Consider the following 15379-nt stretch of genomic DNA (forward strand, 5'->3'; position numbering starts at 1 on the left):
CTACGGACGGGAGGTGCGTTCCAAGGCTGTTGTCCACTAAAGCGCAGGTTGACGAACAAGCATTAGCTTTGGCGCAAGATATTTGCGAGTAATCCAACGCGCATGGCCCAAGTCTCACCACGCTTCGCTGCATGGTTCCCGCCTCCTCTCAGCTCGGCCGAGTCGGCACTACTTCTCGTTTTTCCTCCGATTGCAGCCTGACTTTTTTATTGCCTCATGTCTGAACGGCATTGTACCAGTGGTCTGAAGCCAGCCTGCAACCGGGGGTTCGCCCAGACAAGCGACTCCTTTTCCACTTGGTGTTTACGGCTGCTGCCGTCCCTTCGGGAGATTCCCTTGGGCTCTTACGATTGAACATCTGCATGCATGTCAGTGAGACGAGTGTCTCAGTCTAAGATAGAAACGCTGCAGTGGGGAGTTCCACGGTTTACTGGGTGCGGTTCTCGACAGGCACTATCTAACCAAAGCCTCGGTGTCTTGCGTCTGTACATATACTGGAGTCTTGGCCGTTCTTGGCCTCACCGCTGCAAGGACGATGTAAGAGTCGCCTTTGGTCTCCTGTCTTCCGTGAAATCGTTTGCTATTTTGTTTTATCGGTGTGGGTCCACCGCAGCCGCTGAGGGAGGACTCGCCTATATTGCTGTGCTGTCAAACTCGTACGCATCCCGCTAAAGAGAGGAAGGACAGACCGGAGAGCGACGCTACGCTTTCCTACAAGGGCGTGCAAAAGAGATGGCTGAATTATCCGCGACCCATGCGCTTCTGTTTCATCGGGTAGCGTCCTTGCCTCGCGTTACATTAGTGCTCTTGGTCGCCGTGCAAGTATTTATGCGTTCTCATATCCGAGCCGTAACAGGTACGGAGTTGGGAAATGCTGTTATGAGCGGGCCTTTTTTTCCAGAGAGAGTCGCTGACTATTCGATTGTTTCCCGCCTTTTCCAGGAAGCCATAACTCCGATGAATTTGCTATCGACGAGAGTAAACACACATGCCTTGCAGCATAATCTGTGTCACTCTCCAGGCACGTCGCTGACGCCTGTGGAGGTGCCTTGTACATAGTGTGAGCGAAGGCCATCGCCGTGCACGTAATCACTCCACATAGCGATGTGAACCCCACGTACCTGCCCTGCCGTCCGTTCTCATCTAGAAGGTATGAGCGCGTCTTCTATTCTCTGCTTGAGTAGCCTTTTGTTCCGCCTTGTTGTCGTCTTTAGGTCGCAACCTCGCTGAGGCGGAGCCGCATGCACATAACGACCTCTTGGCGCCTGCAAGCGGATTGCCTCCTCCAGGAAACCAAGAGGACAAGAGCCCTGGTTTCAAAGTAGTAGACTGGGTTCCCTTGCATCATACAATGCACGAGCTCGGTTCGCTGTATGAACTACCAAAGACCATGGAAAGCGCAGCCTTATACGGGCCGATACGAGAAAAGTTGGAAAGGATGCGCGGGCGGTTGGTTGAGGGACTTCAGGCCCCTCGCACCACTGTAGAGGCAGCCGCAGCAGCCCTGCAGAAGCTGTGCAGCGAGCAGCCCGCAGCTCCTGGGTGCAGTAACGAGGTCATAAGCGTACAGCGTGATCAGCTCGCTAATTCAAAGCGGAACGCGTCTTTAGGAACAGCTGTGTCAGTTGAGGCAGCGCCTGACGCTACACGTGATTGGCAGTTTGAAGGAGTCGTCACTCCGTTGCCAGCACATATTCAAGAGCAAATTCAGAAGAATCTTCAGATTGAGCAGGCTATTCTGGAGCACAAATTGCTCATGCAGCAGCTGGCCCTAAACAAGCAGATTGAAGAATTAAACAGAGAGCTGGGCGTTGACGAATGGATAGATCTTTGGATGCGACTGGGGCCTCAAGTATCTGACCAGCCAGTTCCAGAAGAGACCAAGGACGACACTGAATCATCAGAGTTGCTTGCAAAGTTAGCTTCCAGGTATCCGCAACTTTTCGAGGAAGAGCCCGTCTACTCTTCCGTTCCACAGCAAGCAGCCCTAAGTGCCGCATCGGCGATACACGCTCAAATGACAGACGGGGAGGGACCCGACAACAGTGGCGGCGCTGACCGGATGGAGAGAGACAAAGCCTTCCAGAACAGAGCCTCTGTCACGTCTGGAACATACTGGACGCCGCCACTCACGGAGGCTGCGCCTCGAAGCTCTAGTCCTGGCCAGAATCATTCAGCATCCCTTCGGCCATTCGAATTAAATGGCCGGGTGGCAGTCGCTTCGCTGGAGAAGGGAGTCGTGGCGCCCGCCCAGAAAACCGTATCTCCCCGTGAGGTGCAGGCAGACAGCAGGGTGGTGCAGTCCATTACAGCTAGGTCATATGCGGCTCCCGCAGGCAATCCCGTGCAGCAGTCTGCCTCATATCGTCCCCTAGCGCCCGGCAGATCAACTGAGACGGGATCAGCCAAGGTGCGTGATTCACCACACGAGAGGAAATCAAATCTATCATCCGGCATGCAGCCGTGTTGCATTAAACAAGCCTTTCTACAAAACATTTCGGAGGGACTGACCTCAGTTGCGCAAGTGTTGCTTTCGACATTACGAAGGCCGTGGTTTTGTGATGGTCCTCTTCAGGCTCTGGTGTACGAAGGCCAGGAAACGCGACCTGTTCCTGCGATGCCAAGTCTCCGAGGGGTTTCTCTAGGTACGAGACCGGTCACTGGTGAAAGACAAACCGACTCTCTGTCCGACGAGAAAACTGCGGAGCCGCCCCCTATCAATCCTGTACTGGCAGGATTCTTTGACAGTCCCACCATTGGGTGGCATCCTACAGGGTCGCCTGTGGATGGGGAGGGTGGTCTGAGACAAGAAGTTCCAAGAATTGGACCGCTCTCTCATTTGATCGAAGCACTGCGAGAGATTATCATTGCCCACTGAGGTTTCAGCAGACGAGCATTAATAGGAACCGAACCTTGCCAGCTACGTTAAAACAAGTTCCGGCGCTCTTGAATGTGCTTGGTGATATTTGCTTTGTCCTGAAAACTGATTTGTCAAGAGAGTCCCAACACACGCGCGTATTGCGTCAACGGGGCGTGGCGAGCTAATCAACCCCACAACTCACGGTCGCGGACGTGAGCAGCGGAACAGCGTGGTACTTCGGGCAATAAATTCTGCCGTTTCAGTGAATCGCGTGTATGCAAGAACTCGTGATTGCAGTGAGAAGGAACAGGGGCGCACCCCCCCTCTGTACACAATACAGTGAATGTGTCATGTGCTGTCGAACAGTTGGACTGAATATGGGAACTGCTGCTCAAGCATAAATAAGTTTAAACTCTCTTTTACAAACATCTAGTGTTTGTACAGATCCCCGTCTTCAGAAAAGCCGGCGCGGAGCGACTCCACAGCAACATATACAAAGTAGAGCTAAACTCGCACAACGTCAACGCAAGATGAGCATGTGAGCATAAAATGGTGCTGAAGAAGGGCGGGTTTCACCGGGGTATATCTCTTAAAACGTGTTGCGCTCACGCGATGCCACTAAGTGTACACGCAAGATGCTTTTTCCATTGCGTGTCTTTCCGTGTTAGCCACTTGTCTTTTACCGACACATGAGAGGAGCAATGGCATGCAGCCCTAGGGCCCCAATGGTGTGTCCTGCGGACCCTGGTTGGCTTGTGAAGGGATCGATGCGGCGACTGCTTTTAACCATGCCAGGGCTTTCAGGGTTCTGAGTAGACCCGTGACCGTGCACGCTAATCCTAGCCTTATGGAACATCCGAGTCGATCCTACGTTTTGCAGAGCAGCTGCTGACTTGTCATGAAACTTATATTGAGTGCATAAACTGCAGGTTTCTCCCCGTTGGACTATCGTCCAAAGCTCGACGACTATATTCACACTCACCGTTCAGAGGCTGGTCTCGACATTTGCATCATCCCCACAGAGCACGTGTGCGGCCGCACCGGAAGCTCGATACTCTGCGGCAAGCTTCGATCGCAGATGAGATCGCAACGTTGATGCTTGCCAGTGAACATAAGACAAGTCAGACTTTTACTTCTTCTACAGTGGCTCCTCTCATACAAGTAGTCGTTTTACGGGTTGCTGCTGGACTCCAGAAAACTACTTTGTATCGCCACCGTCTCGTCCACACAATCTTGAAGGATAGCGTAAGAGTGGAACAGACACTCAAGAGATAAGGCAAAAACCAGCAAGTGCTAGGAGCCCCGCAGAACGGTATCGCGTGTCCAAGAAGAAAGAAACAGCGCCTCCTTCTCGGCACACTCCATCCTTTTCTTAAAAAAGCATTTTCTCTGCCCGTAGCAAAAATAGCGTCAACGACCTCGAGAGGTCGTAGTGTTCGCGGGCAGGGCCGAGTGTCGCCGCATAACATCGTTTCCTCGTTGTCCCATGGTTACTTTGCCCTCTCTTCCAAGCTTATTCAGTTGTACAAGCAAAATGAAGGACACAAAGGCGGCAGATTCATCCCCGAGGTCCGTCTGCCACAACCAGAGGAAAGAAAAGGATGGGGTTCCGCTCAAGCGCCTCCCTCTGGAAGACTGGCAATGGAAAGCTATCGAAGCGGGTGACTACGCTCTTCTGAAAAAATACGATACAGGCGCTACAGATGTAGACGAGGTGGGTACATTCGCACAAAGCTGCCCAAAGCTCCCTCGCCGGCGAGCACCTCAAGAAGCATCACGACCAGACTAGTTAGACTCGAAGTGCGGACCGCGGTACGACTTCGTAGAAGATCATGCTGAGCTTCTGTGAGCCACTGAATGAGCGTTGAGCCACTGAATGAGTGGACGCGCCTCTCGCGTCACATCCTTATCGGCCTTTGGTGTTTCACTGTGCACTATCAGCCTGGCGGAAAAGTGAACGTCCGGCATTTACAAATGTATCCAAGCGGCCGCCGTTTACCTGTCTGCAGAAGAGCGACGCGTATGGAACGCCGCTTGTTACGCTTATCGATAAATTTATTTTCAAGTCCCCAAACAACGAGAAGGAAAAGTATCTAAGTTGTTTCCGCTGGCTACTCAAGTAAGCAAGTCGCCAGTGCGTGATATTCTGAACCTCAGGTCGTTACCGAACAATGAAAACATTCGAAGGCAGCGCCTCCTGCAGATGAACACACTAGCATCAGCAAGGAGCAGTCGTCATCTACCCCTACGTATCCACGCAATGCTCCACACGCTACCACCTCTACGGGAAACAAGGAATCAGGATGTCCAGCAAGTGGAAAATGAATATGGACACACAGCGCCTGTACATCAACTTGCGGAGGTCCTTTCCTGAAAACCGCGCGCGTGATGCTGCGGCAGATGCCATTGTGGCGACTATCCGTCCGCCCAAGGAGTTGTTTTGCACAATTCGGCGCATCGGTCTTTTGGTATTCTCTCTGTGCTCACGGTCGCGTAGGCGAGGAGCGAATCCGCTAACGGTCACACCCAGCACATGTACTCTCCAAATATCGTACCAAAAGCGAGATAACGAGAATGACAAAACTAAGAGGGTTCTTGTCTCAAAAAAGAATGCTCTGCAGGTAAGCGAACACCAACTGCACAGACCAAGTGCGGGTATCGCAAGGCGTAGTTGCCATCGGAAAGAACATCGTATCGTCATTCCCTGTCTGACCGTCATGATGCGAATCGCTTTAATTACCTTCAGATTCTGTATGACATCAAAGATTCGCTTCCCTCAACTGCAGCCTGGCAACAAGAACGCGAGCGCTGCCGCGCTCTAGTCAGCGTCTTCGCTGAACCCACCGGAAAGGTACGACTCGGTATCAGCCTCTCTGACGACGGAACACGACTGCTGGTAAACACCGACGACGCAAACTGCCTAAGGGCTGCACACAAAACCGAAAGAGGCTTTTCTGCGGGTGGTGTAAGCCTGATGCGATGCATACCGGTACGACTATGGAACATGAGCTTCCGGAGATTGTTGCGCGGACGATGTAGTTTCCGTGCGCATAATATGGAGTGCTTGAACCCTTTACTTCCCTCGGCTACCGTGTGGAATGCGATGCCGTCTCGAAATCCGGATAGAAGGCCGAGAGGCCCTGCTTGTACAACGGGGAAGAGAACCTCCCGCAGGCGCGCTAGCTCTCTTGTTGCTCGGAGTCGCCGTGTTTTATGCCTCCCTTTACATTGCGACTCCAAATGGATCCTCGATGGCTCAGCCGGCGACGCCTACTGCATGCATCTAGGCAAAGTATAGATGAAGGGCGTTCTCCAGCTCCAGTGAGTGTCTTTCCAGGAAGAAAGCGCCCAGAAGCTCGTTCTCGACAAAAAGATCGTTGGCTTCTGGGAAAAACTGATGCTGAATGACGAGACTGCTGACGTTACAGTGACGTGCTGCAACGGAACAATAAAAGTTCACTCGTGTGTGCTGAGGACCGCGTCCAAGACGGTGAGTGTTTGGATGTGTAGCAGCCACGGGAATACGCCGCACACTTCATATATTTTAGACAAGCACAGTGAGCAAGCGCGCGTCCAGGCACCCCGCGAGAGCTTACTCTGAGACCGTCACTAGTTTTCGGCTCAAGCCTGGAATCTCGTTGTCGAGTTGTTTGTTATTCCCGTGCGGTCGCAACCCTCAAAGTGGGGGAACACGGCTCCTCGGCGTCTAGTTCACAGTTTGAGTATGCCTACTTCTTGCCCTGAAACGATACGGTCGCATGAACGCACATCTCGTGGCATGGTAGGGGTCGAGTGTTATCTCGTTTTGAAGCTTCACATGCATTTTTATCGAAGAGGCTATGCGCGCGTACCTGACAGTTCGAGGCCATGTTCAAGCATGACATGTTCGAAAAAAGGAATATGGCGATTGACCTCTCTCACATCCAGATCGAGGACTTCAGAAAATTCAAGAACCTGCTCTACACCGGTGAGAACCGCGTGCTGACCGAGCAGGCCTTTTTTCTGTGACGCCGGAGAGATGCCTATCGTTCTGTCTTAACCGCTGAAGCAGCGCCGTGTCTCTCTACCAGTCTTTCCCGCGGCGATAGGAGGCCTCATGCTCAACACATAGGGAGCAGCACGTGCAGTCCATACTGAACTGTCCCTCGGAGGGCATAAAAAACCAACTGGGCCTGGCGAAAATGCAGCTCAGTCGCGGACGCGGCAGAGCCCCACGAAACCTACAGACATCTGCGCACGGCAAGTTTGAATGCATTTGGCGTGGGTGGTCGACGCCCCCACGCGTAGATCACGGCGCCACTCCATCGACGCGAAAGTATCACGAGATGTCTTATAGTCTGTCGCAGCACCGTGGGACTGAAACAAAAACGAACTCACAGCCCCGGCTGCGAAACCGGTTCGTGCGCTTTCAGGCTGTCTAGACGAGGAACCATCCGACGACGAACTGCTGGACTTGTTCGAGTTGGTGGACCATTACCAAGTGCAGCACCTGTGCGAAGTGCTTGCCGAGCATATTCACCGCCGGCTCTCTCCGCAAAACTTTGACAAGTTCTGTCATTTCTCCATCACGTAGGGCACCGGATAAATCCCCAGATACCCCTCTGCCTTTCCCTCTGTGACAGCTCAACAGAGTAGCAATGTACGGTGCCATGCGCCTTCGCGGAAGTACCTGAATATTTACATATATACAATACACCCGGATAACTCCGTCTGGCATGACTCGTTCCGCGGGCAACTCCGCATATCGCAGATCGTCGCGCGTGTTTGTCCCTTCATGTGTGTTTTTCAGGCACTGCAGCGAGCTGCTTAGGCTTCCCTGCTGCATATACGCCGCATCTAACGATAATGTCAAGGTGAGCTGATTGAACCCAAGCATCGAGTTCGAGGCAAGCGTTTTGGAGGACTAGCGCTTTTCAGTGCCGTGAACAACTCTGCCGTTTCTCATGGGTTTAGGCAGGATGGAACGCCCAAGCACGACTGCTTGGAAGAGAAGCCCCCTTTCTGAAAACGCGGCTACAACCGCCGGAATCAGCCTTTTTCTGCTGCAGCCGGTTCATCCGCAACCCATCTGCTAGGGTCTTCATCGATCCCTTTCTCGATGCACGACTACGTCTGTCACTTTGAGTTCCTTGACTGCCTTTAACGGAGGGAAGCCACTGCGTGCCAGCAAAAGTCTTCCGCTTCCTTGCTTGAGCTTGCATATCGGAGTTTGTGGACCTCTTGTCGTATTCAGGCGCAGTTCAACGGAGGGAAGCTCTCCGAGCCCGTCACAGAGGAGCTGGCGCGGTTTTTCGATGTTGACGTGAATCCGTCGAAAAAAAGGCGCTTTTCCTTGTAGTCGAGAAGCAGCTAAGCGTCTCTTCCCATCGGACGCGGGGCCCTAGTCAGTCCGGAGAAGCGCTGTTCAGTACACATATATACGGCAACGAAATTCAAAATCACTGCGGCCTGTTGCTGCGGCACTGCTGTGGTACGAAATTGTGGGCTCTCCCTGGTCTTTTTATTTACTTCACACTGTTCACCAGTCAACCACCATATATATATTTGCGTTTCTAAACCTTTATACAACACTTACACTGGATTACTCTCGAGCTTTCCACAGGTGATCCTTCCTCGCTAACCTACCGACTACCCTGAGAGCGAAGACTGCGTGCGTGCGTGCACGGCCCCCTTTCTGTTTCCGCCGGTGTGGACCTTTGATATTGACTTCAACGACAGAAAACTCCCCTGTTTTATCGCTGAAAGGCTTCCTCGAGTTTGCATCCGATGCCTGCAAGCGGTATGCTAGCCCTCCGTAGGACAGCTCCCCTTCGCGGGGGGCGAGGGCACGACGTGGACTTGCGCTAGGCCATTTGAACGCCACTGCCGTGATTTGGAACTGACCTCGTGGAGGTCTTCCGCCGTCTCGAACTTGCGGAGATGTGTCATCATTTGCGACAGCGCTGCCCTTGCTCTCTCCACTTTTCGCGTCACTTGCGAAACAGGGACGCAATGTGAATAAAGCCACCTCGCAAACTTTCAGGAGACTCCGCCTGGTACAACACCATTAGAATAGTGGAAGAAGCGCGACGCCGACGTGTAACGGCTGACTCCCTCCTCCACGGCGCAGCTAGTCGTCACAAAGCCGTCGAGTGGCTCAACGGGCTCCTCGCCACGCACGTGCGCCGATGGCCTCCCTCCTCAGAGGTTGCTGGCATCACTCTGATTTGCTCTCTGTTTACGTCTGAGCGGAGAAACACTCAAAGTTTCCGTGGGCGCCTCCCGTGTTTTGCCACAACGGACGGCTCGCGACGCGATGCCTTGTCAAAACAGAAGCGATACGAAAGTTCACTACAAGGATCGCGAGACGCGGCAGCGTGCGGATCCACGTAGTCAAACAACGGGCCGAGTGAGACAGGCAACTGGATTCTCACTTTCGTGCCGGAAAAGCGGGGCTAGTCTGAGTTGAGTTCCACACTAGCGCATTCAGGAACTACAAAGCAGAGAGATGTATGCACAGCATGTCGATTCTACTAAAGATAAGGTGAAAAGAAAGAGGAGGATGGGCACAGTGCACAGTGCCCACGCGCGCGGCGCGTTAGAGAACAGTGGGAGACCGACAGTGGATTTTCGGGTGGAAGAACGACGTTCCTGCTTTCTTCTTGACCCCTACCTGCGGGTTCCCCTGTGCTCACTAGTCCCTTAGTTATTTCTTTTATTGCTGATATCAGCGGCACGGTCGTCAGTCCATTAAACCGGTCTGTTGCTCGGGTGTGTCCCGCTTATCTGGACTCATGAGGCTTCTGCAGCGGCTCCGTGATTGATTTAGGAAAATCAGCAATCGCTTTGAAGCCGCCCCTTACCATTCCCCTCTGGCGACTTCCTTTTTCGCCGGTTTTTCTCTCTCTCCTCTTCTGGTGTCAGCTGTATGCGCTCTGGATGAGGACTTCTCTCTGCTCTGTTCGCTGTCAGTGGCGCATCCTTCAGTCCTTCCTGCCAGTGAAGACCCTCTCACTTACTAGTTCCGCTACCGCCTCTCGCCCGCGCGACATCACCTGCATGTCTCTCATCTGGCCGCAGCCTCTCCATCACTCATTCGCCTCCAGGAGCAAATGCGGTCTTCCACAGACTTCTGTGCCCCTTTAAGGAGGACGAGGATGTTGAGACTTAACTGCCGCGTGAAGTTCCGCAGACCCCCGTCTCCGAATCGCCCCCCCGCCAAGATCGCTGTCTTCGGAGTTTCGTTGTGTTGACCTTCAGTGGAAATTCAGTAGTTTGCAGGTTTCCTTTTTCGCCTGGGAGGCGACCCCATCCCTGGCTGTTTCGAAACGGCATTCTGTTCCGCACGCGGGGTCTCAGACCCAGTTACCCGATCTTTGCTCCGGGGTCGCCGTGTCTCTGTCTCCTGCGTTTTTTCGCGGCAAAGCCGCAGCCCTCCTGTTCGCTGTCCATCGCGGAGCGAGGCCGCTGGCTTGTAGCGGACTCTCCGCGCGCGTTTTGCGGTTTGAGGTCCTTTTCTTTCCATTTCTCTTTTCCCTCGCTTCCTTCCCGGTTTCTCCTCACGCTTAGATTCTTTTTTCCAAGATGGCGCCGACCGAAGCGAAACCTGCGGCTACGGAGACCCCGGCCGCCAGCACTGTGGGGGCGACCGAGCCTGCCTGCGAGAAAGCGCCTGAGGTGGAGAAGACAGTGAACTTCTCTGCAGAAGAGCAGAAATCGGGAAACACCGTGCAGGAGCAAGCGGCAGAGAAGCAAGAGGCGGCGGCCTCTCGCAATGGCGCGGCAGCGAACTGCAAGCGCAAGAGGGGCGCCCTTGACGATGCCTTCTTCCCCAAGAGAAGAGACGAAATGACCCATGAACAGTTGAAACAGAGAATCAAGAGACAAATCGAGTACTACCTCTCCGACGAAAGCCTCACCTACGATGCCTTCTTCCAAGGCAAAATGCGCGAAGCCGCGCAGCAAGGCAAAGGGGTACGCCAGCAGAGTTAGGCTCCTCGAAATGTCTCTCAAAGTGTACGAGACTCGGTGAAGCGACATGCGAGTTCTCACGCCTCTCGAGGGCGGAAGAAGGGTTCCCATGAAAGGCGATCGCCTGGGTGGACAAGGGAGATTGCCCGTTTGCACAGAAAGTTTTGACTGTATTTTCACAGCCAGCGAAGCGCCTCTCACCTGGCATCAACGGGTTTTCCCTGCCGCTACCAACGCCCGGCGAGGCTGTCGCGCTTTTCTCTCTCATCATATCACTAGATTTACATATTTGCGCGGAGAAGGGCGCTTTCATCCTAGAGACTCGGGAGATGGAGAGGCACTATGTGCTGTTTTTTCTATGGGATGTCGCCGCAGCTGCGCATCCATCGACCGCCCCGCGTCTGTATATACACATATATATCTGTATACGTATATTTTTATGGTTGTATATATGTGTATATATATCTGCACCCCTAGGAGATTCTGCAGACCGGGCTGCATCTGTCTCGCGCATCCGCGCATTCCTCTGTTTCGGCTTTCCGCCGTTCGTTTTCATGCCCTCGCGTATGCGCTGCTGTCTCCATTTCGCTGTCTATAAATTCGTTCAGGAGGCGCTCGACGTGCGCTTCGTCCTGAGCAGCCCTCGCATCAAGTCGCTCAATCTGACTAAGGCGGAGATTCTGGCGGCGATTGCGGACTCGAAGCTGGTGAAGGTCAAGGAGGACGCGGACGGCACCACGTGGCTCCTGCGCGAGGCCTCGCTGCCTGAGCTGCAGGAGCGCGTCCGCTCCGAGGGTGGCGCAGAGCGCAGCCGACGAGAGGACGGCTGCCGCGCGCCTCAAGGCCTCGGCAAGGATCCCCACGCCGCAGGGTAAGCTTACTCGCTCAAAATCGTGCATTCCACAGTGGGTCTGCATGCCTCGCTTCACGCGTGCCTCGCTGGAAATGCGTGGGAGATAATCAGGATTCGAGACGCGCACTCTGTGCGGCGGACTGCTACTCGACATTGCGCGGGCGGACGTCTCTACGCTAGCAGTTGCTCGCGTAGCCGCGGATGCAGCTTCCGAGCGCGGGTCGCTGGTGATGCGCATGCGCGCCCGGCGAGCAAGTGTGTGCGCGCATTTGCTTGTCCACGAGAAGATTTCTGTCAAATCCGTGAGTGGAGGCGAGCTATGCGGCGGACATGCATGCGGGACTCGCGCGCGGCTGCTTGCCTATCTTCAGAGTTTTCCTCAAGCTCTGCGGTTTGCCGGAGAGCGTCCAGCAGTGGCAAGAAGTGAAGGACGCGATCAAGGAGCATCTGCCTGGAGAGGTGAGTTCCGCGACATCCCCAGAAAAACCGAATCAGCCGCAGGCATCTAGCGGCAGAAGCCCGCTGCGTAGCTACACCTGCAGCGGGCATTCTCCTGCCTCTCCACCTGCTCGCGCTGGCATCTTTCATCCACATGGAAGCCCCTGTCGCCCTGATTAACATATGCAGTGTGTGGCTATTTATTTGCATATATATATGTATATGGGTGCATGGGAGGACGCGAGGACCGTCGCCGCGCGTCGTCTGGCGGAGTTGTGTAGCGGAGGTTTTACGTGTGTGGTGTGTGTGGCTTCAGGTCTTTGTGAAATTCGTCTCGAAGGTTGAGGAGGCGACTGTAGCATCGGGCGAGAAGACGCGTCGGTGCTGGATCTACTTGGCGCCGTTCGAGAACGACCGCGAGAATCTCGAGAAGGCGCAGCCGATCAAGATTCCGCTGGGAGGCGCGCACGCAGAGGCTTCAGTCCTGGCAGATCACGAAGTCCGCCTTTGCATCCAAGATGTAAGCCGTCTGTAGAAAAAGGAGTCGCTCTGGATAGAACCACACGCGGGGTCGGGTACGAGGGGGTTCCGGAACGAGCCCTGCGAGGATTCTATGTTCTTGCTGCTCGCGGTCACCTTCGCCGCCGCTCGGATCGCGGGTCTGACGGAGTTTATCTAGGCCTGTTGATCCCGCGTGGATGGCGCAGGGATTTGTGCAGGGTTGTTTTTAGTCGCCCAGGCAAAAGTTGCTGGGTGTCAAGTTGAGACTGCCCTCGTGATCCGCGGAGGCCCGGAATCCGAGCTGCGGCGGGCTCTCCTCGCCGCGCCAAGTTCGCGGCCTTCGCCTCGGGGGCGGGGGGCGGCACCGGTCTCCTCTCCCTCAGTGTCTGTCTGTCTTTTTTTGGATTCCCGCGGGGGTCCCTCGTGCGTTTCAGCTCGGGATGCGCTCGTGTGCCACGCGCCTCTACGGGTCGGGGGGCTTCCTGAGCGTGTCGACCTCCGTTTTTTCGGCCTTTCTGGCGTGTCTGCTTCAGCTGCCGCCTCGCATCCGGACTGCGCGCGAGAAGGACTTGCAGACTCTGCGGCGGCAGCTCGCGGCGCTTCCGCTCTCGCTCGGGGGCGTGCCTTTTAAGAGCGTGGAGCACCTGCGCACGTGCGTCGCGGAGTTCCTCAAGAAGACCCCAGTCGATCAGGCGCTCAAGCCGAACTCCGCCGCCGAGAAGGCCGTGAAGAGTCTGCTTGACTTCCACCCCAAGGCCTACGTGAAGAAGGGCGGCCGCGACAAGGAAGTCGTCGGCATCAAGGTCGGCCTCCACGACAAACTTGACAGCCAAACCGGCGAACGCACCAAGTGCTTCTTTGTCGTCCGCAAAAAGAAGGGCGCCGCCGAATCGGACGAAGCGGAAGAGGAGGTACGCGAGCAGAGAGGGACGCGAAGCGCATGCGCAACTATATAAATACATATCCACGTTTTTGCGGGCCTGTCGTCGCAGGAGCGCTCGCTTAAGCGAAGGCAACGTTTACGTGCAAACAGATATAGATAGCTACATGTATATATATATATATATATTAGCGGCTGTGCGCGTGCTGCGTCCGCCTTCTGCGCGGACAGTGCTCGTGAATGTTAGGTATTTGCGAGCCCACAGACACGCGTTACATAGTGGTGTTTATAGGTGAGTACACGTTTTACCCATGCACGATTTGTGCCGTTTCTGATTCGCTTTTTTCCCAGGACTTTTCTGTAAGCAAATGCATCTCGGAGCTCGCTAAGGATCCCCCGTGCGACGCCGAGGAGTTGAAGAAGCTCCTGCAGCGGCGCTACGAGTCTGTCGCGCAGCAGCGCGCGCACGCCGCTGAGCAGGCGCAGAAGCGCCGAAAGATCCGCGAGGAAGCCGCGCGCGTGACGGGCGCCGGCGCAGCGGCAGACGAAGCCAAGAGCGAGGAGGCGACAAGCGCAGAGGCCCAGCCGGCTGAGAAGCCCGAAGCTTCCGCGTAGGCGACCCGCCGCCAAAAAAGCGGGAAGAAGCAGAGACGGAGACGCGTGACGCGAAGAGGCAGAGGGGTCACGCTCTCAAGAAGGCAAAACACTCTAGTAACATCCACGCACAACCGCACGCGGATGCATGTGCGCACTCCGTATCCGTGCAGGCGAACACGCGCATGTCAGGCCGGGAGTGGGCGAGTGTGGCGGCGTCCGTCGGAGTATGCGGAGGCGGGAGTGCGAGGCCGCCGCCAGCCACGAGGGCATGTACTGGTTTTATGTAGTCGCTGCGCCGGCTGATGTCTGTTTTCTGAAGTGAATGTTTCCATCTTGGGGGCGCGTGTGCATGTCTATCAGCGAGCGTCATGCCGCTCCGTCGTCAGGACTCAGGCCCGCGAGGCGCGCGGCCGCGCGGAGTCTGTCGCGGGCGTTTCGTAAGCACAGGTGGAGCGAGACCTCGTGTGTACCAGCCAAACGTTTCGTATGTATGTTTTTGTATGTGCACTGGGTGCGTCGACACCCGCACACGTATCTGTGGCGCGTGCCATGTGTGGACGTTTTTCTTGCCGTTTTTTTTTCGAGGAACCAAACCAAGCAGGCGAACTGTTCGCACTCCGAGACTTTTATGTGAAGGTTGTGAGCCACACGGCCGCGGCCTCCTTCCCCAAATTCCAGCGTTCTCAACTGACCCCAGTGGAAAGACAAGAGGATTTACTTCTGGTGGCGGCCCAGAAGGCCGCAATCTTCTCACGCTGTGGACTTCGAGGCGCCTACAAAGCCCGGGCACGCTAACGGCGCCGAGCCTCTCTCCGCGATGTATTGGCACCGGCTGTACCCGAATCGCGATGAAGTTCCCTAATATACACGCCTAGTATGCCTATATCTGCGAATGTATATCTATATCTATATATATTTATAAGCATTTGCATATAAATGGACGCATATATATATAGATATATTTGTAGCTAGCGCAGCAGTGAAGCATCGGTGTTGCTGTACGTCGTCGACTGCGGTTGGACGTCGTGCTTCTATAGCAGGCATACGACTTGCCTGTGATTGCGATTTTCCGAGATCTGCTCACGGGGGTGTACGCCACCTGCGTCCTCCCTGCTTGGGGCCCGACTTTCAGCTGCGGTGTCCTTTGTGCACGACTTTCTCCGGTTCCTGCAGAAGCACGTCGTTCAGAGACGACCCTTTATAAGCTTTTGATGAGCTTTTTCGCGGGAGTAAAACAATTTGAGCCCCAGGTCAGGCTCAGAGGTCGCTGCCTGAGCCAAATGCCACTACCTTGCGATAC

General features: G+C 54.8%; 3 protein-coding genes across 3 annotated transcripts; all 3 read left to right on the forward strand.

Moving 5' to 3' along the window:
* Positions 1-828: 828 nt before the first annotated feature.
* On the forward strand, positions 829-2878 carry BESB_052180 (uncharacterized protein; the record flags this gene model as incomplete). Its single annotated transcript, XM_029363653.1, has 2 exons — positions 829-856; positions 1215-2878. 2 exons carry the CDS (start codon positions 829-831, stop codon positions 2876-2878), a joined length of 1692 nt encoding a protein of 563 aa, XP_029219576.1.
* A 3864-nt stretch (positions 2879-6742) lies between these two features.
* BESB_052190 (uncharacterized protein) lies at positions 6743-8198 on the forward strand (the record flags this gene model as incomplete). Its single annotated transcript, XM_029363654.1, has 4 exons — positions 6743-6827; positions 7273-7429; positions 7650-7713; positions 8094-8198. 4 exons carry the CDS (start codon positions 6743-6745, stop codon positions 8196-8198), a joined length of 411 nt encoding a protein of 136 aa, XP_029219577.1.
* A 2225-nt stretch (positions 8199-10423) lies between these two features.
* BESB_052200 (uncharacterized protein) lies at positions 10424-14097 on the forward strand (the record flags this gene model as incomplete). Its single annotated transcript, XM_029363655.1, has 6 exons — positions 10424-10813; positions 11419-11681; positions 12035-12122; positions 12418-12621; positions 13136-13513; positions 13834-14097. The coding sequence occupies 6 exons, from the start codon at positions 10424-10426 to the stop codon at positions 14095-14097; spliced, it is 1587 nt and encodes a 528-aa protein (XP_029219578.1).
* Between the last annotated feature and the right edge of the window lie 1282 nt (positions 14098-15379).

The sequence above is a fragment of the Besnoitia besnoiti genome, chromosome IV, assembly GCF_002563875.1.
Source record: "Besnoitia besnoiti strain Bb-Ger1 chromosome IV, whole genome shotgun sequence".
NCBI classification, from domain to species: domain Eukaryota; phylum Apicomplexa; class Conoidasida; order Eucoccidiorida; family Sarcocystidae; genus Besnoitia; species Besnoitia besnoiti.